We start from the raw sequence: 25,079 nt of genomic DNA on the forward strand, positions 1-25,079 counted from the left end.
ATATGTGAAGAGATACCTGCGCACGATGTGCACAATCTGCATACGATAGGTTCATGTCAGTGAAAGAACATCGTCGTGGAACAGAATTCCGCTGAAGCGATATCTTGGTACGAGGTCGAGCCGGAAGTGGAGACGTAACAATTTGTTGGATCACTAAGAGCGACAATCGTATAATGCGATGTTTGGCGAACAGATTTCGGATCTTCGGACATGAATTTTCTTGCAGATGCATGAAGTTACCTCTATATTGGGATGAGAATTCACCGTGACAGATAAGTATATTTCGAGCACCGTGATACTCTCTTCGGGCGTCGCGACGCCCCGGGTGAGGTACGCCGAGGAGTGGGGAAGCGGGACCGCGTGGCGGGCGTCGCGGCGCAGACGCCCTGCGTCTTGATCTAGCCGTCGCGGAGCAGCATTCAAATGCTGATGCTAAATAAAACTCATAGCTGCTGGGATGATGCCATATGCTCTAATTCTGTGGGTCCGTCGTGCAGCGACCAGTCGGGAACAGCTTGGTGGTTGCGCTTCTGGGAGTTTAGTTCTGGTGTGTAGTTTGTGTGATCGGTCCAGCATTAAACGGCAGAGTAAGTCGCAGGGTAAACACAGTGCCAGCGGGTCAATGCGAAGGTGATGGAGCTATGACTGCGCCCGCCATGGGCATGGTTCACCTTCTCCAAGCAGGCTGCGGAGTTCAGCTGGCTAGGATTCTGTTTCTAGTGTTGGCGTTGGCTTCACTACTGTTTCTGATCCCGGATGGCGTGGGTGCGTTCCGTATTCGAGACGGCGGCGGTTCAGCTTCTATCGAGCAAACGCGAACCTCGTGCAATCCCCTCTTCGGCAAGTGCGCTCATCATAAAACGTCCGGATTGTCAGCCACCACCTCGTCGTCCCCCATAATCGGGTTACGCAGGAGATTCGAGGGTGCAACCGCATTCCCGTCACGTCCGACGAAAAGTCAACCACTTGTTGAAGAGTCGGGTGAAGTGCGTGACAATGATCGAGCACATGCGGGTGCTTCCAGTTACGTCAAGTCAAAGTTCGAAAAAGTGGCAAGTGTTAAGGTTCCGGATGTCGTTAGAGCTCAGCTCAGGAATTCCGCTGTGACAAAAGCTGCTGCTAGTGGTTTTGCCCGGAGTAGCATTCAGTCGAAGTCTTACTCTGGAAATTCTTACGAGGATGACGATGGCACGATAGAGACTGAGGAGAACAAGGATGATAACGACGATAGCGAAGACTATGATGAAGAAAATGACGATGACGATGAAGATCGCGATGACACTGATGGCGAGGAAGAAAATGACGGTGAGGATGGAAATGAAGACGAAGACGAAGATGTCGAGAACTATTCCAAAGATGAAGAAGGAAGTCAAACAGAATCGGAAGAAGAGATTAAGGATGACGAGGCCACCAAATCCAGTGAAAATGAGGACGATGACGAAGATGCTGACTATGGACGAATAAAAGTCGAAGACGAACAGGTTCTCGGCTCAAATAACGAGGATGTTGAAAGTGCTGAGTCTGTGGAAGATAAACACATCAGAATAAAGCACGAAGCTAAAATTGCGAAGCAGGATATGCCAAGTGATAAAATGAGCATAAAAGTTACTCCTGTGCATCACATGTGGTCCATTGAAAATAGTACAAGGCAGAGCATTGAAGATATCGAAAAATTAATAACAGCAGACAGTACGGGACAAAGCAACGAAGATATGGAAGCCGCGACTAAAACCACACGGCATGATGACGGAGCCAGTGATCAAGCTGCAGTGGTGGATCTCGTTGAAGAAAATGGTGATAAATTTGTCGCTCAGGAAACAGAATTCGACGGGACAACTCTGGATGCTTCGAAAATCAGTGTTAGTAAATACTCGACCAGTGAAAATGGCGACGACGGCGATCAATCAGAGGTGAAAAAGGATGACACAGGTAAAGTCGAGGATGTGGTTGTACCTCCGCCACGAAAGCTTGAACGTGTCAGACTCGCCGACAAATCGAAATCAATGGAAGTAGTTCTCGGTAGGTCGATTGAAGACTCGTTTGATAAAGCTGCACCTCAAAAGGTTACGAAAACTGAGCCTCGACAGGTACAGAAAGTTTCGAGCGACGCAGAGAAAATCGAAGTCCTGAAGCCAGCGTCCACCGATAAGCAGAAGTCGGAATCATTGCTTGTCGTAAAACCATCAGAAAATATCAGCCTACCTCTCGCCTCGCAAAACACGAATGGAACGGTAAAAAAGGGAAAGAACAAAGCAGGACCCAGGCAGCCCACAAAGGAAGCCAAGCCACCGCCCCAGCCACTGGCAAAACAATCCGAAAAGTCCAAAGTCAAGGTCCCTGAAAGAGAATCAGATCAAAAGTCAACTAGTGAGTATAATTAACTGTCGATGGACGTGATTGTCACACACCTTATCCTTTTCCGTTGTAACATGCCTCTTGAGTGTTGTAGAGTCAAATGCTAAGCCAAAGAAACGGATGGAGGCCTCCATCACTCTGTCGGAACTGAACGACTTATTACTGACCACACCGTCATTTACGCCAAACTTTACCGCTATAGAAAACCCCGTCTGCCAGCAGCACGGAAAAATATTTCTACGACAACTTCGTGGATACAAATTGTGGGCCTTGCAAAGTGAGTTTACGTATTCGATTTGTAATGTTTTATTTTGTTCGTCTCGTTGTAACGTGTCGTCGTACGCAAATTTTGCCACCTCAATCGCTTTTAGTTTATCGGCCAACAAGTGAAATAGATTTTGTTATTTTCCGAGGATTCTTTCCCAGAGAATCATCATGTTTTACAAGGTATTCAGCAGCCGGTATTTCTCGGGGTCGTCGTTCGGCACTTAGCCAAGGTGGCCACCGTTATCCAATGCCAATAGAGTTGGAATTGTGCGAGTTATTCTCTGATGTTAATTCAAGACTGAAGCTTTGTGCTTCGCTCATGTTTGAATATTTTCCAACTCCGGGATAGTAGACTTAAACAACAACGGTTACGGCTGATGATTTGAAATTCACTTACAGTGTTGGATTCGAGCGCTAAAGTGCCATCGGGCTTGTTACGCGGTAACATAAATCAGCTGGGCGACTTTGACCAATGTCTGGGTGTCAAGGCGTACGTCAAGGTCGATGAGAAGACGGTTAAGGTCCAGGGAAAGTATTGCCTGGCAACTATTGATTTGCAGGCGACGAGACACGACACGAAAATTCCTGTGAACTTTATGCAGAGCCGAGCGTTCCTCAGAGCCAGCATGAACGGGGTAAGCCTAGGAGATCGTAGCGCATCCATTACTGGTGGCGTGTTGTAAGTCTTAGGAGGTTTTCAGCCATCGCACTTCATTCCAAGATTCACTACCGCTAACTGGGCACTTTGTGTTCCGGCTGCCTGCTCACCAGCGGACGTTCAATCGGTGATAAAGGACGCTCTTAGCGCTTACAACGAATCAATGGGACTAAGGTTTTCCATCGGTGTTGACCCGGATTCTTGCTACGTTAAACAGAAGGCGCAGCCGTACTCCAAGGAGACAGTTGCCATTTTGTGAGTAAAATTTTCTCCTGAACGGTAAAATTTTAGTTTCATCTCTTCGGCCTGGTTGTTCAGCGTTACTTCGTGGATATAAAATCGTAAAAGCTGAACCACAAGGTCTGTTGAGTTTGAATTATTAATAGCTTTCACAGTGTAATCCATGGCTGAAGTATCGCGTGCCTTCCAGCCAGGATAAAAATAAATTCACGCATCTCAAGTGAGGATGTGCACCCACTGATGCCACGTAGGCTGCATTCGTTGTAGAAAGCCTTGGCCTTGGGCCGCATTTATTGCTGTAATCATTTCTATTCCCTTTACTAGCATAAGATCGCATTTGATTATCTTCATTTTCTGATACTATTTTATGTCTGCAGGTATTTTTACGCGATGACAGTGTGCCTGGTCTTGGTTGCGACGCTGCGTGATTTTTTCCTCACTTTCGACAGGCCGGGTAAAGTGATGATTTTGTACCACCTGGCGAATAACTACCGCATTGCGTTTACCACGTGGATTGTTTATTGTGTTCGCAGGCAGCTATTCCGAAAGAATTATAATGGCATTCTCATTGCGACGAACGACGACGTTACTACTGCAGGATTCCCAAAGCGGGAACGACATCCGATGCATACATGGTATCAGAACGCTGGCGACAATTTTACTCTACGTGGCTCACAAACTGATCCCCATGTCCAGAATACCTTTTGCAAACAGAATATCTTTAACTGAGGTAGACTTTGATCGCACTCCTTATCTTGACCGAGTAGCTTTATGATTTATCATAACTTCTGCTATGCTCAGGTGGCCAATAATCCGATCAGTTCTATTCTAAGGGTTTCGCTCGTATACACGGACTCGTTCCTACTTCTGAGCGGAGTTTTAACCGCGTACAACATGGCTAAGGAATACAATAAACGTGGGGAGATTCGATGGTTCTGTCGATTTGTCACCAGGTTCATCAGGTCCGCAAGAATTTGATCCGGAAACGGAATAACGTATTGTATAAAATTTTTGTACAGTATTTTTAGTATGGTTATTTTAGGTTAACACCAGTGCTTCTGGCTGTGGTGTTTTGGTACGCGTTTGTCATGGAGCACGTGGGATCTGGACCACAGTGGAACAGCGTTGTCAAGAGCAACGCTGATCTCTGCAAGAAAAATGCCTGGACCAATTTACTTTACATTCAAAATTTCTTGCCATTTGAAGAAATGGTGAGTTAAATACCAAAAGTTAAATACCAAAAATTATTATACCTTTCACTGTTCATAACCAGTAACTGATATATCAACTACCGTTACAGTGCGCCACGCACACGCATCAGCTTGCTTTGGACATGCAACTGTCTTTGATAGCCCCGATGCTGGTTTTCTTCCTCTACAACAAACCAGTAATCGGTATCCTTGTTATACTTTTCCTGCTACAAGTATCGGCAACTCTCCGCTATCTGGCTACGACGAACAACTATTTATCTTTGGTTATTTTTCACGGAATGACGTGAGTGAATCCTGTACCTTTAACAAATTGGGATGGAGCTTTATCTAATTATCATTTTCAGGCTGAAGCACTTGTACAAAACGGCTAATTTGACGTACGCGCTGCCATTGCACCGAGCCACCCCTTACCTCTTTGGTACAGCGCTTGGCACACTCATGCATTACACCGGGAAGCAAGTTCGAATTCACAAGGTGCATCATTAGCAAATTCCGTTGTTAAGTTTTTTCTTTTTTGCTCACTGAACGGATTAATCACTGTTTGCAGATACTTGTAATTATTGGATGGGTAGTGGCTGCTGCCTTGGGATTCTGGTCGTTATTTTCCCCGTGGAGATCGGCTAGAAGAGATTACACTTATGATGTTGAGGAAGCAACTTATTATGCCGTGGTCCTGCCAGTGTTCTGGGCCATTTCTTTATCGTGGGTTATATTTGCCTCGTTTACCCAAAATGGAGGTTTGTAGGAACTTACGTAGAAATTGGTATTCGTAACGGGTTTCGCTGGTCAAATGTGTTTTGGCGATCAACTGTTAGTCTCTTCTCACTTGCAGGAGTATTAAACAGATTTTTGTCCCACCATTGGCTGGTGGTATTGAGCAGGATTTCTTACTCCGTTTACCTGACACAATTTGCGGTATTCTTCTACAACGTCGGAATCACAAGGTATACGGCAGAATTCCAACTTCATAGATCCGTGAGTATTTTACTCATTTGTTCTTCGATAACAATAGAAAAACTTCCGTTGAACTGACTATTAATGCACCAGTCTTCTAGTATTACTGTAGTAAAAAGTGTTCGAATTTTGCTTGCAGATCGATTTGTATGAAGCAGCAGCCGTTATCAGCGTATCAGTGACATTGACGCTGCTTCTGGATTTGCCTATGCAAGAAGTAAAGAACGTGATAATGGAATTCACAGATGGATTGACGGTGGATAAGGTCAGCAGCGTGGATAAGGCTGATGAAGAAACGACTGAGACTGAAAACCACATATTAGTAAAACAAGTAGAAAAAGACAGCGCACTAGCTGACGAAGAAGTTGAGTCCACTGGCTGGGATTGGCAAAAGGACATAGTTTCGAGCAGGAATATCGAGGATGAATATCTAGATGGTGAAGAAACACTTGACGTTCAGACATTCAAGAATGACCATCCTAGAAGAAAATCATTCATTAGACGCAACGCGGAGGAGGAAGAGGAAATTCCCACGTGGGACTGGATACAAACCCCTGTTAGAAAAATACCAAGACGAAGCAACGACGAGGACAAAGAAGTGAGGAGGGAAAGGAGAAGCCTTAGTCGTCAGGAAATATTAGCGAACGACTACGTAGATGAACCGAAAGCTCTAAAGAGATCTTCCGTTCAACAACCACGGGACGAAGATGTTTGCAGAAGAGATGGACGGTCGCAGCCTAGAACTTGGGAAAGTAGAAAAACAATGGTACAGGATCTACAGGAATCGTCAAGGAATTTCAAACAGAGAGACGATTCATTCTTGAGAGCTGGTGACGGCAGAAAGTCAGACCTCAAGGATCACGAAGTCCTATCGAGGGAGTCAACGAAAGGAGAACGACCTTCATCGAAAGATACTGATGGAGTCTCGGCTTCAATGTGGAGACCGATAGAGCAGCCGTCATGGGAATACGTGAACAGAGAGCGTTCAGCCTCTCAGAGCGCGAGAGATGGGAAAAGAACAGTAACGAAAGGTTTGGATGGACAATCATCAGCGCTCAGATCGTCGACGGGATCTTTGCCACGTGCAAGTGATCTCCAGAGAAAAGTACTGAGTGATACAGAAGAGCCGACATATTGGAAGAAGAAGCAATTACCGGCGAAGGTCTTGCCGTTGGAAGAACCGAGGGTGAGTGACGAGGAGAACTGGGAATACGAGCTGCGGTTACGAAGGCAGAAGATAGGCAAGATTTTGCCATCCGATGAAACTGGAACTGCGAGCGAAGAGGAGGACTGGAGCATGCTGAGGAGACGATCTTCAGCCGAAGGTAAAATGGCTCTGTTGAACGACTCGTCAGAAATAAAAAGTTTCGGCGCTTGGAGTATCAGCAAAGTGCCAAACACGACCTCCGATGCCTATTCACACGAGCCGAGCGAAAGTGAGGAAGAAAATGCGTACGATGTTACTAGAAATGATTATCGCGAGACTAGACCTCCATTCCGAGAACGGTACGACACCCAGAGCGAAGACGAGACGAGCTGGAACCCGTCTAGGCAACAGTCACGCCCTGCCGTAAGTCCAACGACATTTGTAGATGAGGAAAAAGATCCGTCGAGCTACGATTTTATGTTGAAAAAGGTAAGCAAACGGACGTCGCTGCAGAATCTAGATAGAATTTCGCAGGAGGAACTGGAAGCGGAGGAGGATACTGGGTGGGATTTTGTCAAGGAAGAAAACGCTGATATGAGCGACAGCCAGACCACGTCAACTGGACTTTTCAAGCGGGCCTCCATTATCAGAAGTCAAGCGAGCGAGGAGGACCCGGAATACGTATTGCCAGAGCGGCCGAAGCTTGTTGAGCAGGAGCAGGAACATCCCTTCAAAAAGGCATGGCAGATGCAGAAGTCCAGGTCAGAGGAAGATGGCCCAGTAGGATTCTTAGTCAAGGATAAAGACGCCAGACCGCGGTCAGGTGGCTCGGAAGGACGAAAAGATGCTCCGCAACAGGACGAGATCAAACGTGCTAGGCCATCAGCAGGAGGACAGAACGAAGACCTTAGTTACTTTGGAGGCGATGAAGCGGAATCGACTTCAGTCTCATATCCTGCTAGTAATAGCGGTGATAGTGCTAGTCTGGATTGGATTGAGGATGAAGAACGCTCCACGGTTAGTGGGCTTGAGGAAACTGAGTTGGAGTCGACAGAGTCCGCAGAAAAAGATGCGGAGTTCCTGACTGGAAAAAAGGAACAAATGCGGTACTCGGAAGAGGCGAATTGGGAATGGAATCAAGAGGAGACTTGACGGATTTGGGCTGTGGTATTGGGCATATGTTATAACGGTGGCTGAAAGACAGTTAAATACGTACAGCTGGTGCGAGATGAAGAATGAGAAGATGAAGAATATGCAGAAGAAGCAGCGGGGTCCGATTTACCGGAAATTATTCCGTACGTCTGAAGACGGGGACTCTTAAGTATCCCAATATATAGACAGGTCCATCATCACATTAGGGTATAATACATTAGAGGAAATAGATATTTATGCTCTTTAAAAGTACGGTTTTATTTTGTATCAGGCGTCTGTAGTATTGGTATCTTGGCTCTCATTTTTCCTGTCGGTATTTGCCTTTTGTCTCCCTGAAATAATGAAAATATACACACTATGATTTCAATATTAAATAAAGTAGTGAATAAATGCATTTCCTTTCCATATACGTTTCGGAACTTGACAGTATCTGCAAGTTCTCAAGTTTTAGTAACTCACCTCGTGGCAAGAAGAGTTTTTCCAGTCTAAGTATTGGAGATTCGCACGTCATGGATAATACCAGAGCGCCAACGAACGTGACCACCCAATGGGCTGCGCATTGTTGACACTGTAAGAAATATCATGAGTTACTTTCGTAACGAAGCTGAGTGGACGAATTTTGTTTCCAATAGTCACAGCTGCGGAAAATACTACTGTTTACCAAAGCAACGAAATCTAGGTACTGTGGGCTCCGAGTGGAAGCCACGTTCCCTAAGACGACCACTCCATTCATCAGGTAAGCGCAATAGGTCAAACGACTGAGGAGTAAGAATGGCCGCCACTGGAGTATCTTTGCCGCGACACCTGTAACGATAAAGAAAATAATACTTTATGCTTTTGCCGATTACGTTGATGTATCGTGAAGAAGGTTCGAAAGTACCATACCTCCGTTTTTAGTAACGCAGGCTAAGATAACCCATCCTGTACCCAGACTCCAGAAGACTCTGTGCAAGGACGCGTAGAGTGCAGCTTCGACTGGCTTGAAGTTTTTCAGAGGTCCATAAAAAATCACGATTGTGAACATGGAGCCTATGAGAGACAAGCTCGCGAACAGCCATCCGATTGTTACCGTCGTCTGCGAGGTGAAGGGCAGGTGTTCGTTTGATTACTTTGCACGGGTGGAAAAATTAGCAGAGATTTCCACGACTTGAATGTAGATAGAAACTCACCGATGACAGTTTGTAATCTGACAGTCGTATTCGGTGTACTACGTATCCGAAAACTAATCCAAAGCAGTACGAGCACGCCCTCATGTGGGTTTTGACGTAGCTCGTTATGAAAAAGTAATTTGTTGACAAGTCCGACATCTCGCTACAGGGAATGACAAATTATTACTCATTGGCACGGGTAAAATTATTCTTGACGTGCTGGTATCTTGCCATGAGAAAATAGCTGAAATTCAATTCTTACTCGCTGTAGACCAGTAACGTCGGGTCCAAGTTGTTCGTTAACGTTATGACGAATGGTATGACAACTGACACAGCTGTAACCGCCGCTAGAATGAACTCTCCAACTTTACGCCATTTGTGCAGGGGATAAATCACCAGTGGAGCAAGCACGAAGAGCTGCGTGTCGACGGACAGGTACCAGGATTGGAACATGCACTAGAAGTGTAAAGGCGGTAATCAGACAATCTTCGTGCGAATAGAAGCTTTTTATCTCGTTTCAACTGCAAAGACAAAGCTAAGATACTTCCGATGAGTGTGTCGCGTACCAATTGGTCAGTTTTCACGTAATTGTTGACGTACAAAATGTTGGACCACCATGAAGCCAGGCATCGCTCTTGTTCCAGGTAAACGCGAGACCACATTGGACCAGAGCCCAGTTTTGAGAACCAAGTCATGTAGAATCCAACGACCACGAAGTACGCCGGTGTCAATCTGATTATTGGCATATTTTACAAGTAAATTTGGGAAGAATTTTTTCGGGTACTAATCACGTATGAGTGCTAGGGCTGTAATGGATGTATGTTACGAGTAATAGGTTGCCTTATGTAACGTAGAAGATATACGAAGAGGAAGTTGATGGAGTATCCTTTGTTGAGTTGATTGAGGACGAGGCTAGTGATGAGAAATCCACTCAGCAACAGGAACGTATCTACCAAAAGAGGGTTGTTGAGGAATACTGCATTTTCCACTTTTGTCACAGCCTGAAATAGCGAGATTCCATTACGGCAAGGTGAACTTGGATGATAATTGTATGTATATATAATCTAATACTTACAACTTGCCAAAATTTTAGATTCAATACAGGACCGCTGATGATAAATATCAGTGAGTGTCCCGTGATTATTATCAGCATCGCGATCACCTTGATACCAGAAATACAGCTCAGATCTATCTCTTCCATTTTCGGACTGCTGTTCAGTTTTCTCATATTCAATATCACAGAGAATCCCATGAGCGCTTCGGGCAGCATACCTGAGAAAATAAAAAATAAACAAATTTAAACTTTGCTAATGCGTTCGTCTTATTAGCCTTTTTATGATATCGATTACATACGTGAGTAATCGAAGTCGCGTAGATGTAAGTTGAAATCTACTCACCTTCAGGTATATTCTTTTTCCTTATAAGATACGTTAGGTGAAACGCAGTTCCCGCAAATAGGAGGAATATCAGTGAGAATATTAACCATCTGCAAATACGGAAAAAGATACGTGTACCGTTCATACAGAAATCCTATGTACATATATATGTATACAGATGTGGGTAATTGCAATTTCAAATCCGGAGTTCATTTCAAGTTCGAGCGTGCGGCGCATAATGTTTCATCTTCATAAATAATAGATATTATACCGGTGTCAATGTATAATTAGTTAATTGAAAATGCACTGGAAGCCACAGCGCTGTTGATGAGTAAAAACTCATAAGCCTACAGTTTTTGTTCAGCCCAGGCAGGAATAGGTATGATCAGGATCCCGCAATTCAATTACCGATGCTGTTTTCGCAGGGTTTAACGAACGCCAAGATGTTCTTATTCGAGGTTGAACGGTATGACACGTAGTTGAGTTATCGGTTGATTATCAAAATTTATCAGGCTATTTGTATTCATTTCATGAGAATAAAAAAAAAGTTAATTAGATACCAATATAATACATAACATTGGTAACCAAGCAGCGAGGCTTCGAGTGAGGCACAAAAACGCTCGCATATGATAATAAAGTATAATTTAATTTCTGCAAATCAATATTCAGAGCTGTCCGATAGTAGTAAAAACATTCTCTTAACACTCCTGCTACGTTGATTATAAGTAGGTACTAACGTCCACTTATGCAGTTAGTAGGATGAAATCGTCTGCAGTCGGCCGGATTTCAGAACGTATCGAGGTTTATTAATTTTGTCAAAAAAAGCCTCCTGGCGGTGTCTATTTTGATGTCTTTTTCCGAATTGATACGTCTAATTATCACGGATCCCGCGAGCAGTTCGATTGAAGATAATTTATGTCCCGAATCATTTATCGTTTTCAACATAATTGGTTCGGATAATATTGAATCAGCAAAATAATGCCGGTCGCTTCCGCGTACGTTTCGATGTTTGAACAAGCCGAGCTTAGTTAAATTTGTACAAAACTTCGAGATACCGCGAATGGTACAGGTGTAATGAACGGTTTGCATAAGCTTTGAATAATTTCGAAACCGACCGCGTCTATTCGTTGAACGCTACTCTCGGTCTTGCGCAATTTTTAATTTCGGTGACGCGGTTGTTTGCAAGTATGTCGCCGTCGTTCACTCACGTGTAAGCAATGTCCAGATTGTTGTAGCTCTCAGACGTTCTCTTGTAGCAAGAACCCTCCGGTATCCTTGGCGTCAATTTCAAACGAGAGCCGCTGAAGGCTACCGCCAAAACGGACCGAACCACATCCTCCACGTCTTGGGGTTCGCAAGCCGCTGGTACGCAGATTCCCCAATAGAGTTTCGTCACCACAACATCGGACCTCTCCAACGGAGGCTGGTGATTGGATGCAAATGTACTGTACTGTCTTAATTCATCAAACTAAAGAATTTTGCGCAGATTTGCATTTCTGTGTTATAATAATAAAAACAAAAATTACACCATTCCTAACCATTTCTTGGATCAATTGTTTACGAGATGTGAAAAATAGTAAGGAAGAAGATTGGTGAAAAAGTGACGATGAAATGGAAATTCGAAGGCAACGGAAGCCGAGGACGAAACTGTTGCCCGGATTGGTTGTCGAATTGAATAGCGCACTTCATGTTTTTTATAAACAAACTGCAAATGTAAATGGCAAAAATTGGAGCGCGTTGGGCCTCCTTGAGTTGGCCCTAAGGACGAAGAGTAGTACTGGTTGTATAGCAAGGTGGGGGCGCTGACTTACGCCAAAATCCTTCCAAATAGTGCCATTTCGATTACGGTAAAGATCAGGCACGCCGATTCCCACCTCCCCGAGGCAATACTGTCCGTTGACCCCCAGAGGTGCGTCGTCGAGAGGGCCGATCTGAAGGCATTCGTCGAAATTTCCCAGCTGGTACAAGGATCCGCCGAGTACTCCTTCGGGAAATTTTCCCGACGCGTCGTAAACTAAGCAAGGGGTGGAAGATCTCGAGTCAGTAAATTTTTCCGATTAGTCACGGAGCGCGTGCACAGCCGGTGCCAAGGTGTCAAAATAAACAGATATGTTAATTCAACGATTCGTCAAGTGTGTACTGTTTATTAAGGCGCGAATACGCTTTGCGGAGAAGTGACATAACGCGGCCGTAACGACCAACGCAAATTTCTGTGCTTGCCGCGACTTGCAAATTAGCCGGACTTACATCGCTAAATTAACGTTAAACGAGCCTTACACTTTACGGCCCATGACGTCAGGTTGTGAATTCCCGCCATCATCGACTTGCATTGATCCTTGCAGGCGTCGTTGCTTATCATGTCGACGGCCTGGCCCAGAAGAGTCAGATCTCTCGACAACAACGGAAGCATGCTTCCGCTGTCATTTTCGTAGACGAGCTCCACCTGGGCATCGATCTCCTTTCCGGACCTCTGCGTTTTCCATATACTCTCATCTTTTGCCCCGGCAAAGGCAATCGAAAAATGGGAGACGGTTAGTCCCACTATTATAACTGTCCACGGTCTGACCGTAGGCATAGCTGGACTCTCTTGGTTTATACAATGTCTGATGAAAAGTGTTCTTTTACGGTGACTAGTTTATGTTTGCGCACCCATTTTAAGCACAATTATTAACAGGTGTTTCAATTCTCCCTTATACTCGGCACAATGTAGTTTCACGTAGTTTCACTTTCACCTTCGTTGGATTAATAACTTTTAACAACTGTCGCACCGCTTCTCCGTCCTTTTTTCACGTACGTAGATATTTCGTAACACTTTCAGCGCCGTTGCTTGAGTGCCGTTGGAAGTTCATCAACGTCCGGTACACGCGGCTTAGGTATAGAAATTGATGGAATTATTCGGGAAGGACATGCGTCATTCGATTGGCCGTCGATGGTTAATCACCTCTGAGACCTATACCTTATAATTATTATGAAAGAATAAATATTCATTTGTGATATTACGCCTCGCGCATTGGTCGATGATTTGAAAAAAATATAAATGTATACCTACAATAGTTACGCGAGTTCGATCATAGTTCGTAGACGGAAACACTTGCCGCGAATGCCAAACTCGTTCTGCGAAGACTCGTTCCTTCCGCCACGACTAGTCGCATCGATGCTGGATATTTAAAAACAGGCAACTCAATACTAGCCGCTGTTTGTTTTGGGGATCTTCACGGCTAATGAACATGTGCAGATTTTTACTTATTTCAAGTAAATTCGCCTTGTTTCAAAATAATGAAGTAAAAAAAAAACAGTTCTAAAAATCCGTTTACTTGTCTTTTAACACATTTATTATGCGGTTATTGAAATTAAATGCAACAAGTGATTATTATGCTTTGCATATTTGCAACGAACAACACACGCCCACCCGTTTTTAACAATGAATCGGTACGCGTAGAGCTTTACAAGTTTCGTCCGCGAGCGTTTGTATACGGTCAGAGTCAAGTCTCACTTTGGAATTTGATGTTGGCTACAGACATTGACTCTTCCCGGAGATCGTGATGTAACTGCTTGACTCGCCACCGAGTGTAGTGGTTGGTCAATTCGGAATTGTTTTGGCAATTCAGCAGAACACCGCGTTGTCGCAAAAGCACGACGAGGCACAAGCTGAGTGTGACCAGAGAGAAGGGAAACCTACGAGTTGCTTCTCGCGAACCATATAAACTCCCTACAGTGACCTCTAAATCGTTTTCACGTGCGGTGGGGGTAGGAAATCGTAATAGTACCGAGGTATCATTAACACATGGATATCTTTGAAGATTGGTGTTAACAGCTTTGCTGGTTCGCGCCGTTTTACACTATTCATGCTTAATTTGACCCTTCCAACAAATTCTTTTTTTCAAGTGAAAGAAATTGTAGGTAATCAGCTTTACCTGGATTTCATCGTGGAATCGTAACTCACCGTAAACTCACCGATCGAGGCGAAGGAAAGAATAAACAAAAAACACAACAAGTCAGAATTTCAGCAACGATTAGCAGACATCAATAACATCAGAAACTGTGTCAAAACTCCACGTTGTTATATTTCTACGAGGTTGAATGTAAGTTGGTGCGTTAGCAAAATGTGCAACGGTCATCAGGTTTCGATCAGGTCGCATCCGCGTCGACTCGCAGTTCGATCGAGGCGTTCTTAATTAATTAACGTCACAAGACGTCTCGAATAATTTCATTGTGTTTATTCATGGTTGTTCACGTTGGCTTTTCGTACCAAGTTTTGTGTCTAGTCTGGAAAGAGAGAGCAAGAGAGAGAGAGAGAGAGAGAGTACAGAAACAGTAAGCTGCAGTAAAAGTAAGCATGATAAAACGCTGTCGACATACCGATTGATTATTAAAAATTTCGTCAAGAACGTTCAAGTAACTATCTTCTCTATACGCGATGCTTGGCAAATCGATGATGCATTTAATATCCGGCGTGTCACAGGCACGGGAATTTCTCTGCGCGTGTGCAAGTGTGTAGCTTATATTTTTAATTTCATTTTGAATAAGTCTCGTACCCACATTCGACTGTCGGAAGACTGGCGCGTGTATAGTGCAAGAATTGAAATTCTTCTCGGCACGTTAGCGGGACACGCCGGTAGAAATTCTAATAGAAGTTTCCTCGCGAGTATCGAGCTGTGAACGAAGATTGAAAGACGAGTAACCGACGTCTGATCGACGCCGAGAGTATTGCGCGTCACAAACTCCGCCCAAAAATACATAACGCTGATAGTGATTGAATTATTTACACACGAAGCGTTGCAGACTTCCGTATTGTGCGTCTAATGATTAATTAAACGGACGATCATTCGCTTGTTGTCACTATTTCACGCATTTCGTGTTATTTCGGGTATTGCTTGCAGATCTTACGTAATTTTTTCAATAACTGCTGCGATATGCGCACAAGGAAGATCATCTTCGGACGGTGATGATCTTTCGATTGAAAAAACACGGCGAGCAGGAATGCAATAACGTGTTTCAATCTCAAACTGCGCAAAATCTAAACATAATAAATATTAAAAATATTAGCACAATTATACATATACGAACGATTGGTGTAGTTCAAGTCGAGATAATAATGAAAAGACGGTATGTGGCCGTGAATTCGAAACAGAAAGAACAGAATCTGAGAATTCAGGAAGCATTTATAGGGAACTGCATAGCGAATAAAAGACACCGCAGATACAAGGCGATGAGAAAAAGTAGTCGGTGCACAAAAGTGATAAACGTACATGCGTACATTACTTACTTTTTACGATGGTCTTGAAGTGTCGAAATCGGCCTACGTCCTTCGAAGCGGGTAAAATGACGTCAAGCGTTGGATTCTTGCAGTTGCCGAATTTTGGTTAATTACGGATTTAGAAATTATACTGCGCCAAATTCAGCCTAATAAAATTTCGCTTGATTGGTATAAATTTCGCAACATCGCGTGCGGGCATTTGTAATGATCTCTTGTTACTGTGTTGGCTAATTGAAAATTTGTGTTACTCTATCTTAAAGGACTACGAAGAACCTTCACTTTCTTCATTGCGGTTTGTACATGAAGGCTACCGCAGAAAAAAAATCGTTTATAACAATCAGGTGTAGAATCGTTAACGTCATTTTTTTCACGTGCGTCAATTCTTGCATGGCGAATATCATTTTATTGCAATTCGTTACGGTTGCAATTCATTTTATTTTGCACGATTCTTATTAAGCGCATATCAAAATAATGACTTGTTGCAATTGCCGAAGTCAAGGACTCGAAAATAACAAATTTGATAAAAAGTTGTGTACCTCAAGTTTGAGACCGAGAGAGAACAATTTGTTTGTTTTCGAATGTTTGGCAACAACGTTGAGAAATCTTTGCTGACGGTCTTTCAAATCAAAACGGTGTCTTGTATTATACATAACTGTACCTCAGTTATGTATCTGATTTCATCGCTTCCGGCAATGTGTCAAGATAATGCAGCCGAGTATTTTCGTAAATCGGATAAAAGTAGAATGCATTTGATAAGAATTGAAGGTAAATATTACTTTACTTATTTTGACAGGAAAAAAAAGGAAAGCGAATAAGCCACCTTCCACTTAATACATGCGGATTAATTTAGTATTACGTTGGAACTAGTCCAGCGATAATACCGGTGCGGCCCGTACTAGTTTTTTTCTATAAAATCATTCCAACAACTTGAGAATATCCTAACACTCACGTCACGGACGGTCAGTTGAGGCTTTTTGATGCGATAGCAGCTTCAAAATGACTCTGATTTAACGACCAGAATCACGGTTGTCTAATCAAGCATTCAGCTCTGTTTCGTTAATTGCCAGCGGCGATGGATTGTAAATCAAAGAAGGTTGACTCGATTTAATAGGAATGCCTAAATTTCCACTATACATAGACCAGTCCTGCCGTCAATAAGCATACCATCCCATACGTCCGCAAATAATAATGCGATATATCTGGTTTTACTGGTTTGCTAGCGAGTTCCTGAATAGCACAGGTCACAACACGGAGACAATAATCGGTAAAAATATCGAAAGGCATACTTCTCAAATAAAATATCCATTAGTTTCTAATCAGTTTGATCAAAGAGTGTCATATGTTTTCGCCAATGCGTCGGGAACTCGGTCATAATGACGAACGTGACGTGGAAAAATACAGAAACCAATGTTGGAGACAGGTGGAAAATCGTGTCTGTAGATATACGAACAAGCATCGGTACGTAGGAACCGTTATAAAAATTCAACAGGTTCTGGGATTCATACGCCCGAACGCGTTTCGCATCGTCACCATCGATTAGGCATAACAAATGAGGTTTCGTCGACTAGTGATCGGTTATCAAATAAATAAAAAAAATAGAAACTTGGTTGGCTTCAAAGATTAGGATTACGCCTTTGAATATTCCGGGTAATATAAATGCAGAGATCTGAAATATCCGCCTTGACGGAGCAGAATTTGCGATCCAACGGCGTCAGTCACTTCGAAAGAATTTAACGAACGCTTGATTAATCACGTGTCGTACTTCGTTCGATGGGCATTCGGAATCTCTTGTTTTCATTAATTGGTTCATTAGTTTTTTTCCTCTCTGTAGATTCCTCAATATTTTTACCGCGATCCTACGTACATCACGGGTTTGCATACGAGCTTAATTATGACACGGTGTAACGCGGAAGAAAACCTGTGAGCGAATTAGATAAAAGCCAAACGTGTGATCTGATAGGCATGCTAATTGCGAAATTAGAATAGCCGTAAATCAAGATCCGGTCTCGGGTTCACGATAAATAATCGTCAAGGGAATTATTGAGGCTTTAAACCCCGCAGCAAGGCCACCATATGAGACTTGCAGTAGGTAGCAGAAGATTTTTATAATTTTTTTGACATGATTATTCGCTTGCTGCCTTTGTTTAAATTGGATTTGCGATTCAATAATATAATCGTTATAAATAATCGGCTGAAAAGATATGAAAACAGGTTGACGAAACAAAAAATCTTGATCTATACGAACGTTTTTTCTCGGATCCGCTTCGCGATGATTGACCGAGTGTCATGGTCCGCGTGACAGAATGTCAAGTATAATATGTAAAGCGCGGAGTCGAATAGAGCGATAAATTTTTGGATGCAAGTGACGAACCTGGCCGTAAAAACGGTATTAAAAATTTCTTTGGCTTGAAAATATGCGTGCCATTTTGCTGACAAATCGAAGGCAAGATTCCCTGAAAGAATATTTTTATAATTGTTCGTTGGAGATGAGTTGGGCATCATTTTTTCAAAATGATTTCATCATCGGTTGAAACGTGTTTGAATTACGAAAGGCTGAAAGCAAGGATATGTGAAGTTGCGGAAAAAGAGTCAAGGAAACCGAAATAAACGTTCGTTCCGTAATAATTATATTGCATCTCTTACAGCGTTTACAGTTACGGCATTGGCGCAATGAATTCTGCAAAAAGAGGCATGTCTATAATTTTTTGGATTACTTTTGGCGTATCCGTTTCTCCGATACGATCCGAAGACAGTACGATGAAGTGGACGACTCAGATCGCGGATTTTTTAGAACCAATATCGTCGATCGTGGATTCCAGGTGTAGAAACGATACGCTGGATTGTCTCGAGGCTGCGAAAAACCTTTCCAACACCTGGGCCATCGGAAGTTTGTATTTTACGTCACCTACTAAAAGCGATATTAATCACGCACGCATTAGTCCGATCGTTAAAAACCGCTTACGACGTTTTGGAACTGATATTTTGATTTTGAATCGTTACGCAGGTAAATGTAACGCTTATTATCTATAATGTATTGTATAAAATTCTCGTACAACAGTGATCGACGCTACGGCAAATTACCCGGCCGGAATATTGTCGGGAAATATACGTTCGATGGGAAATTTCGACCAGTGTCTCAAGATCCGGCATCCGGACAACGAATACGTGGGAAAATACTGTCTAGCTAGATTGAACTACTCCGCTTATGGGGAGAACGAAGACACCATACTCGAGTACATCGATCTCGTTACGGCGGGTAGAAGATTGCTCGAGCTTGGTGATGACTGGGATAAAGTAAGTTCGACGAACATTGCGTCATATACCAGTCGGAGCGGTGGCGAAAATCGACGGAAAAACAACATCGTACCGAATTGTGATAACGTGACGAAGAATGAAAATAATGACAAAATCGTGTGGCAATCGACCGCGCTTGTTATACGTTCAGAGAAAAAGGCTCGCGGCCAAAAGTCGGCTGTTGTATTTTACTGTGGATTTGAAATCGGCGCATTCGCAATCGCCCGAAAATATTTAAATATTTTTCAATTCGTGTGGCTCCACCTTGTCAGCGTTCTAAGAAATTTGCCCACCCTTCTCACCTGCGGATTACCTTCAGCGGTTGTTGAAAGTCTCACCTGTTTCTACTTCGGATAATCGAGCTGCTCGGTCGGTAAAATAGTATTCGTGATTTCGATACCGCAATCTTACCCATTGCTCGTCTAGTGATTTCCTCCTGAGACTCTCAATGTGGGAAGAATTCAAATGACATTATCAATTTTTTATTTTTTATCCCGTTTGATTTTGGGTCCCACTTATAATAATCTTGAATTGACGGTTAATCGGGTTATTAGCTTCTTGCAAAGCAGAATAATCAAAGTAACGATATTAATATCGTCCTCGTACCTAAACTTTGATCAATAATTTTTGTTTCTGCATTGAAAAATGATCATTTCACTATCGGCGCATTACATGACCAGAAAAAAAAAAAAAAACATTCGGTTCCGTAATTGTGTCAATAAATGGGTGAATCTTTAAACGAACGTTAAAAATGGTGAAAAAAAAGTCAAACCGATCGCACCGGTATTACAAACTGGAATTCTCAGGATCGGATCAGTCGAGTTCATTCATCTCGAATGGTGAATTGGGGATTGGAATTGGGAGCAAAGCGTTATGTCAGAGCCGGCTGCATTTTCGCTTTCTCTTTCCTGGCCGGTTGCGCAAGAGCAAGATCGCGTGTTGCCGGCGATGGAAGTCTTGTCCTCTCTTCGAATAATCGCGCTCCATGCGGACGATTGATATCCACCGCTCTAAACTACGTACTCTGTAATAATATGTTTATTTATCATTTATATCTGTGTCTCCCGGTGCTCTCCATGCTGCCGTGCTTGATTCGGGAATATTCTCGAGCTACACCTGTAATGAATTCATCACTAAGGCATTACGGCTTCGACGATCACTTATGTGGTACCGTTCAATTTCAATTTCCGATCGAAAAAAATGGCTCCTGAACTCTTGACCTTTACTTTTTTTCTCTCACCTCTTTCCGTGATTATATATTCAACAAATCGGTATAAAAATTCACGCTAAAGAAGAAGCTGATTGATAACAAGCATGCGATATTAACCATCCTATTCTGCAATTCAATTGTACGATTAACAACTTGGCAACCATTACACCGCATGCCCAACGACGATTTATGTTCGGGGTCCTCGGAATTGAAAATTTTCTGATTCAACGATACATGTCCATAATTTTATTTCAGGGTACTTTGATCCTGCCAACATATTCACGCAGCGAACTGGCTCTATGTCTTCCGTCAACGTGCTCAGCAAAAGATGTTGCCATTATGACCGAAGATGCTATTCGACGGGCAACCTTAGAGACCGGCGTTCAGGTTGCGGTCTCACTCGAAGATGATCTTTGCTACACTGCGTTACGGACTGAGCCGTTCACAGGGGTCGATTATTTCGTAACGTAAGATCATTAAGAGAATCAACGAAAAAAATCGTATCTCATTCCATTTACTTTGAATCACGGAAAGGTCTTCGATCGTGCAACTTTTCCGATGCATCATGTTTTTTTTTTTTTTTTTTATGCCAGATCAGAAGTTCACGAGACACTGTATACGGTGTCCTTTGATCGAGGATCGGTAATGACTGTCACTTTCTAACACGTGGCCGTGCACGGTGAAAGGCTGGGTACAAGTTTAAAAGTTCAGTTGCACGACATCGCGTCAAATTCAGAATTCAAAGATCGACCGATGATCTGTAGGTCGAAATATGCTTTCGGTTTTTTACGATCGCTGACAAAAAGAATGAGGGAAAAATTTTGTTGAAACAAAGATTTTTTACCGATCGAAATATTGACGGTGATGTATTATTACCTCTGACATAAAAGTGTTGATTGATCGGTTATAGGTTCATCTGTGTAACGCTGCTAACCTTCACCATTGTTGGATCGGCATGGAGTATAATTACCAATGTGCAAAGTAAGTCCGTGGCTTTAAATGATTGGTTTTGAAAGTATCTCGAAATATGCTTTACGACAGTTCAAAGTCGTGTGGTTAACCGAGGTAAATTGAATGAAAATGAAACGCGAACGTATGCACGCGTAATGTATTCCAAATCTGTTTATACAAAAGTATAATGAGTGACATTGCATTGAACTTGGCCTTCCACCAGAGAGAAACGGAGTTCTGCCGAAGATTTTGCGAGCCTTTTCGATCGTCGATAATTGGCACCAATTGGCGAATCTCGGCCCTCCCCCCAACGATGCGATCACCTGCTTGGATGGAATAAGAACCTTGTCAACCGTTTGGGTCGTGATGACTCACCAAACGATGCTTATCGGCCAATTGGCGTACATCAATAAACTCGAGACCATGCAGGTGATGTATAGGAAGTATGGTAATATGATGGATGATTTTTGCGAATGACGCAGTTCAAGTCAACTGTCACACTGGAACATGAATTATGACGGGGGAAAAAAAATTTGGGAGATTAATTGACTGATTTAATGCATTATGTATAGTGGTAGATTTAGAGATGCCGAGACAGAGAGAAAGAGAGAGAGAGAGAAAGAGAGAGAGAGAGAGAGAGAGAGAGAGACGGATTAAAAAAGGAAGGGTACCAAAATGAAAATAAAATGTGGAAAAATCAAGACTTGAAACTGTCGGAGCAAATTCGTTGACGTAACTGCAAGCAGCGTTGGGTCATATTTATAAACTACGGAGTAAGAATACGAATTACATAAGTTATTCGATAATTCTATCCAGTATACGATCGTATTTGGGTACAGTTTGTAAAATTTTGTGAACAGCACGTTGAATTCCAAAGACTTTCTCTGGTGAAAGCCAAATCAAATTGTTTACATCAACCAGTCTCTTTGTCCGTGTATGCATGCGCGTGTCTGCCTGTGTGCGTGTGTGTGCGCGGTTTGGGCAAATTTTGTGAGCAGGTATTTTTCGTATCGTCTACACGCAAATGCCCGTAGAATATAATAAGCGACGTATCAGCACGTGGTTATAGAATCGCGAAACGCGTTGTTACATATGATTCCAAGCTGCAAATTTCGCACGCTCGCGTTATGGTGCAATTTTCCCGCATTGTACCTGAACGCGTTTTTCAGACTCACAACGATTACTGGTACTATGTGATATGGAACAGCTACTTCAACGTGGACACCTTTCTATTCGTCAGCGGACTTCTTCGCGCTTACAATTTGACGAAAGAGCTTGAGCAGGGCAGGGCAAATTATTTGAAATCAGGACTGCAGAGGTATCTGCGTCTGACCCCGGCCTATCTGTTCGTCATAATATTCTACGTGTCGTATTTCGATCGGCTCGATACCGGCCCGACGTGGAACGTCTACGTAGGGCGTAACGTCGAAGCGTGCAGAAGGTACTGGTGGCACAATTTGCTCTACATAAATAATTACGTGCCGGGAAATGACAAGGTAAGCGAATCGGTGATCAAGGGAAGCTGAAACCGACGGACCGAGTTCGGTTTTCGAAGGTGTGTTTCTTTTTTTTTCTCCTTTTCCAGTGCCTTCTACAGTCCTGGTATTTGTCCGCCGACATGCAGCTCTTCCTTGTAGCTCCGCTGCTAGTCTATCCGCTGTGGAAGTGGAGGCTGATCGGAAAAATGCTTTTCACAATAGCGGTGACCGTGTCGATCGTTCTGCCCTTTTTGACCACCTGGATCAACGAGTTTCCCGGAACGTATATGTTCACGGTTAGGTAATCTAGCTCCCTAGCACGAGATCGGCTCAACGAGTTGCCGACCTCGGAGAGCCTGTATCTCAATATGCATTCACAATTACGAAATGCCGGTTTCACACGAGAATGTATGTTTATTGCACTCAGAAATTCCGTACTCAATTCGTACGCGCACGATCTTTATATGGCGACTCACGATCGAATGTCACCGTATCTCGTCGGTGTTCTGCTTGGCCACCTATTCCACCTAAAGAATTCCCCGTCCCTGGCCAAGGTACGTTCGTTGTCTGTTCTTTGTCGTTATTATTTCTTTTTTTCTCCTTACTTTATCACCACCGTCTCTGGTCCAAACTTGGAATAGTAATGTCGCGCAGCGCGTATCGCGTAAGCTCAGGTGTGGCTCGTGTACTTATTTCCATTTTTAATCATACCAACGTTCACAAAACAGTGGAAGGTCGCCGCGGGGTGGATAGCATCGTTAGCCGTCATGTACGCCTGTGTCTACGGAGCAAAAGACATGACCTCCTTCCAGCACACCTATAATATCCTGGAGTCGGCCCTTTACGGAGGACTTCATCGTTTCGCATGGGCCGTTGCCGTCGCTTGGGTCGTTTACGCCTGTCACGTCGGTTACGGAGGTGGGGGACTTCATTAATTGGGACTAATTTTATACGCTCCTGCTTTTTATACACCGTAATAATAATCGAAGTACCGTGTAAACTTACGCTTTCCAGGCCCTGTCAACGCCTTTCTGTCCTGCAGTGCGTTCAGGATTCTAGGACGATTGAGCTACTGCGTTTTCCTGACCCACCTTGCTGTGCTGCTTTACAACGCTGCCGTTCTCCAAGTACCGAGGCAGCTCCATATCTACATCTCGGTAAGATTCGTCGGCTCGTTCGCAGCCAGGTCGATTCCTCTTCCAACGATTTTGATAGTAACAACCGATTTCAATTTTCCTCCGGATGATGACCCGACGTTGCCTCTAGATTAAGACACTGTCGTTTTCATTCGTCGCTGGATTATCCCAAGCCTGATCCAAGCTTTCAGTCGTTGAACCAACATATGGAAGCAACGAGACCACGTTACAACGACATTTTTAAATGATTTTGTTTGTCCGGGAACCGGTGAAAGGGTCTTGCTCGCTTGCGTAGACTCCCGATTGATACGAACTTTACATTAATGTTGGTCAAGGATGGCATTCACTATTCTACCATATTACGCCATTAATGCAATGATATTTTTTGAGTTGCGTGCAACTCCAGCCCTGTGAGATGACACATCCTCTTTGACACTGTTCGAAAATTCATTTTGCGCCAACATGTTTGTGCGTTTCACGGACACAGGCTCTCTCGAAACTTGTGTGTATCTTTTGTTCTCTTTGTGTTTTTAGATTCGAGATTTCATGGGTGACTTCGTCTTCATCTTTGCGTTGTCCTTGCTACTTTATATATTCGTGGAGCTTCCGCTGTATCGTGTAACAAAAGAAATGTTCAAGAAGTAGTAATGATTGTATTATTAAAATGGCGGTTTTACCAAATCGTCGTAAATCACTGGCCTGGTTTTATTCAAATATTGTTTTCTACATTACATAATTGTTATCCATTTCCACTAATGGGTATAAAATAGTTTTTCCGTCTGCATACCTTATCAACGCCGTCGTGTTTCGCGGCAATTCAATGATGCTTCGCTTTTAAAAAAATTCCTATCACTACATAATGCCAGCTTGAAACAGCTACTGCACATGTAGAAAAATTAGAGACAAAATTCACGTGATGTACAGAGATCAACGAGTTATCGGTACAGTATAGGAATGCGGGATTTCCCAAACCAATCTCGGGAACTACGCTGCGTCGATGGTACGTAAGAAATGATGAACAAATCAAGTGGTTTACCGTTTTGACCTTAGTCAAATTTAGCGTGAATTATTTTCCCCGTATTACCTTCCACATAACAATGAATATTTCGGAATACTTTCTGAAATCTTTCATGAAAGGAAAGAAACATTTCAAAAATATTTCAATAAAAGGTTGCTGCAAGTTGAAAATGTCCGCGCCAGAAACTTGCAAACGATTTCTTGATTGTTGCTGTTCGTAAAAAGATT

The 25,079-nt window shown here is 43.2% G+C and overlaps 3 protein-coding genes across 4 annotated transcripts; 2 read left to right on the forward strand and 1 right to left on the reverse strand.

Annotated features, from left to right (window-relative positions):
- Nucleotides 1-456: 456 nt before the first annotated feature.
- Nucleotides 457-8,358, forward strand: LOC124185521. Its single transcript, XM_046576386.1, has 13 exons — nucleotides 457-2,367; nucleotides 2,450-2,632; nucleotides 3,022-3,257; nucleotides 3,324-3,535; nucleotides 3,898-3,974; nucleotides 4,054-4,250; nucleotides 4,322-4,482; nucleotides 4,563-4,731; nucleotides 4,821-5,014; nucleotides 5,076-5,205; nucleotides 5,279-5,468; nucleotides 5,564-5,706; nucleotides 5,825-8,358. Exons 1-13 carry the CDS (start codon nucleotides 642-644, stop codon nucleotides 7,982-7,984), a joined length of 5,778 nt encoding a protein of 1,925 aa, XP_046432342.1. The 5' UTR covers nucleotides 457-641; the 3' UTR covers nucleotides 7,985-8,358.
- LOC124185524 (nose resistant to fluoxetine protein 6-like) lies at nucleotides 8,224-14,178 on the reverse strand. The gene is made up of 14 exons (XM_046576392.1): nucleotides 13,558-14,178; nucleotides 12,786-13,464; nucleotides 12,320-12,522; nucleotides 11,717-11,931; nucleotides 10,530-10,618; nucleotides 10,208-10,404; nucleotides 9,973-10,133; nucleotides 9,699-9,864; nucleotides 9,395-9,588; nucleotides 9,154-9,295; nucleotides 8,870-9,059; nucleotides 8,646-8,788; nucleotides 8,444-8,552; nucleotides 8,224-8,316 (listed from the first exon to the last, which is right to left on the reverse strand). The coding sequence occupies exons 2-14, from the start codon at nucleotides 13,081-13,083 to the stop codon at nucleotides 8,252-8,254; spliced, it is 2,172 nt and encodes a 723-aa protein (XP_046432348.1). The 5' UTR covers nucleotides 13,084-13,464; nucleotides 13,558-14,178; the 3' UTR covers nucleotides 8,224-8,251.
- A 476-nt stretch (nucleotides 14,179-14,654) lies between these two features.
- On the forward strand, nucleotides 14,655-24,502 carry LOC124185525 (nose resistant to fluoxetine protein 6-like). 2 transcript variants are annotated; one of them, XM_046576394.1, is made up of 12 exons: nucleotides 14,655-14,822; nucleotides 18,411-18,652; nucleotides 18,824-19,059; nucleotides 20,525-20,736; nucleotides 21,180-21,250; nucleotides 21,444-21,649; nucleotides 22,390-22,716; nucleotides 22,806-22,999; nucleotides 23,126-23,252; nucleotides 23,427-23,616; nucleotides 23,713-23,855; nucleotides 24,369-24,502. In XM_046576394.1, exons 1-12 carry the CDS (start codon nucleotides 14,731-14,733, stop codon nucleotides 24,477-24,479), a joined length of 2,151 nt encoding a protein of 716 aa, XP_046432350.1. In that variant the 5' UTR covers nucleotides 14,655-14,730; the 3' UTR covers nucleotides 24,480-24,502. The 2 variants fall into 2 exon arrangements, with proteins under 2 accessions (XP_046432350.1, XP_046432351.1); XM_046576395.1 differs by lacking the exon at nucleotides 14,655-14,822 and adding an exon at nucleotides 16,458-16,530.
- The last annotated feature ends 577 nt before the right edge of the window (nucleotides 24,503-25,079 follow it).

This window comes from Neodiprion fabricii, chromosome 6, assembly GCF_021155785.1.
Source record: "Neodiprion fabricii isolate iyNeoFabr1 chromosome 6, iyNeoFabr1.1, whole genome shotgun sequence".
Lineage (NCBI taxonomy): Eukaryota > Metazoa > Arthropoda > Insecta > Hymenoptera > Diprionidae > Neodiprion > Neodiprion fabricii.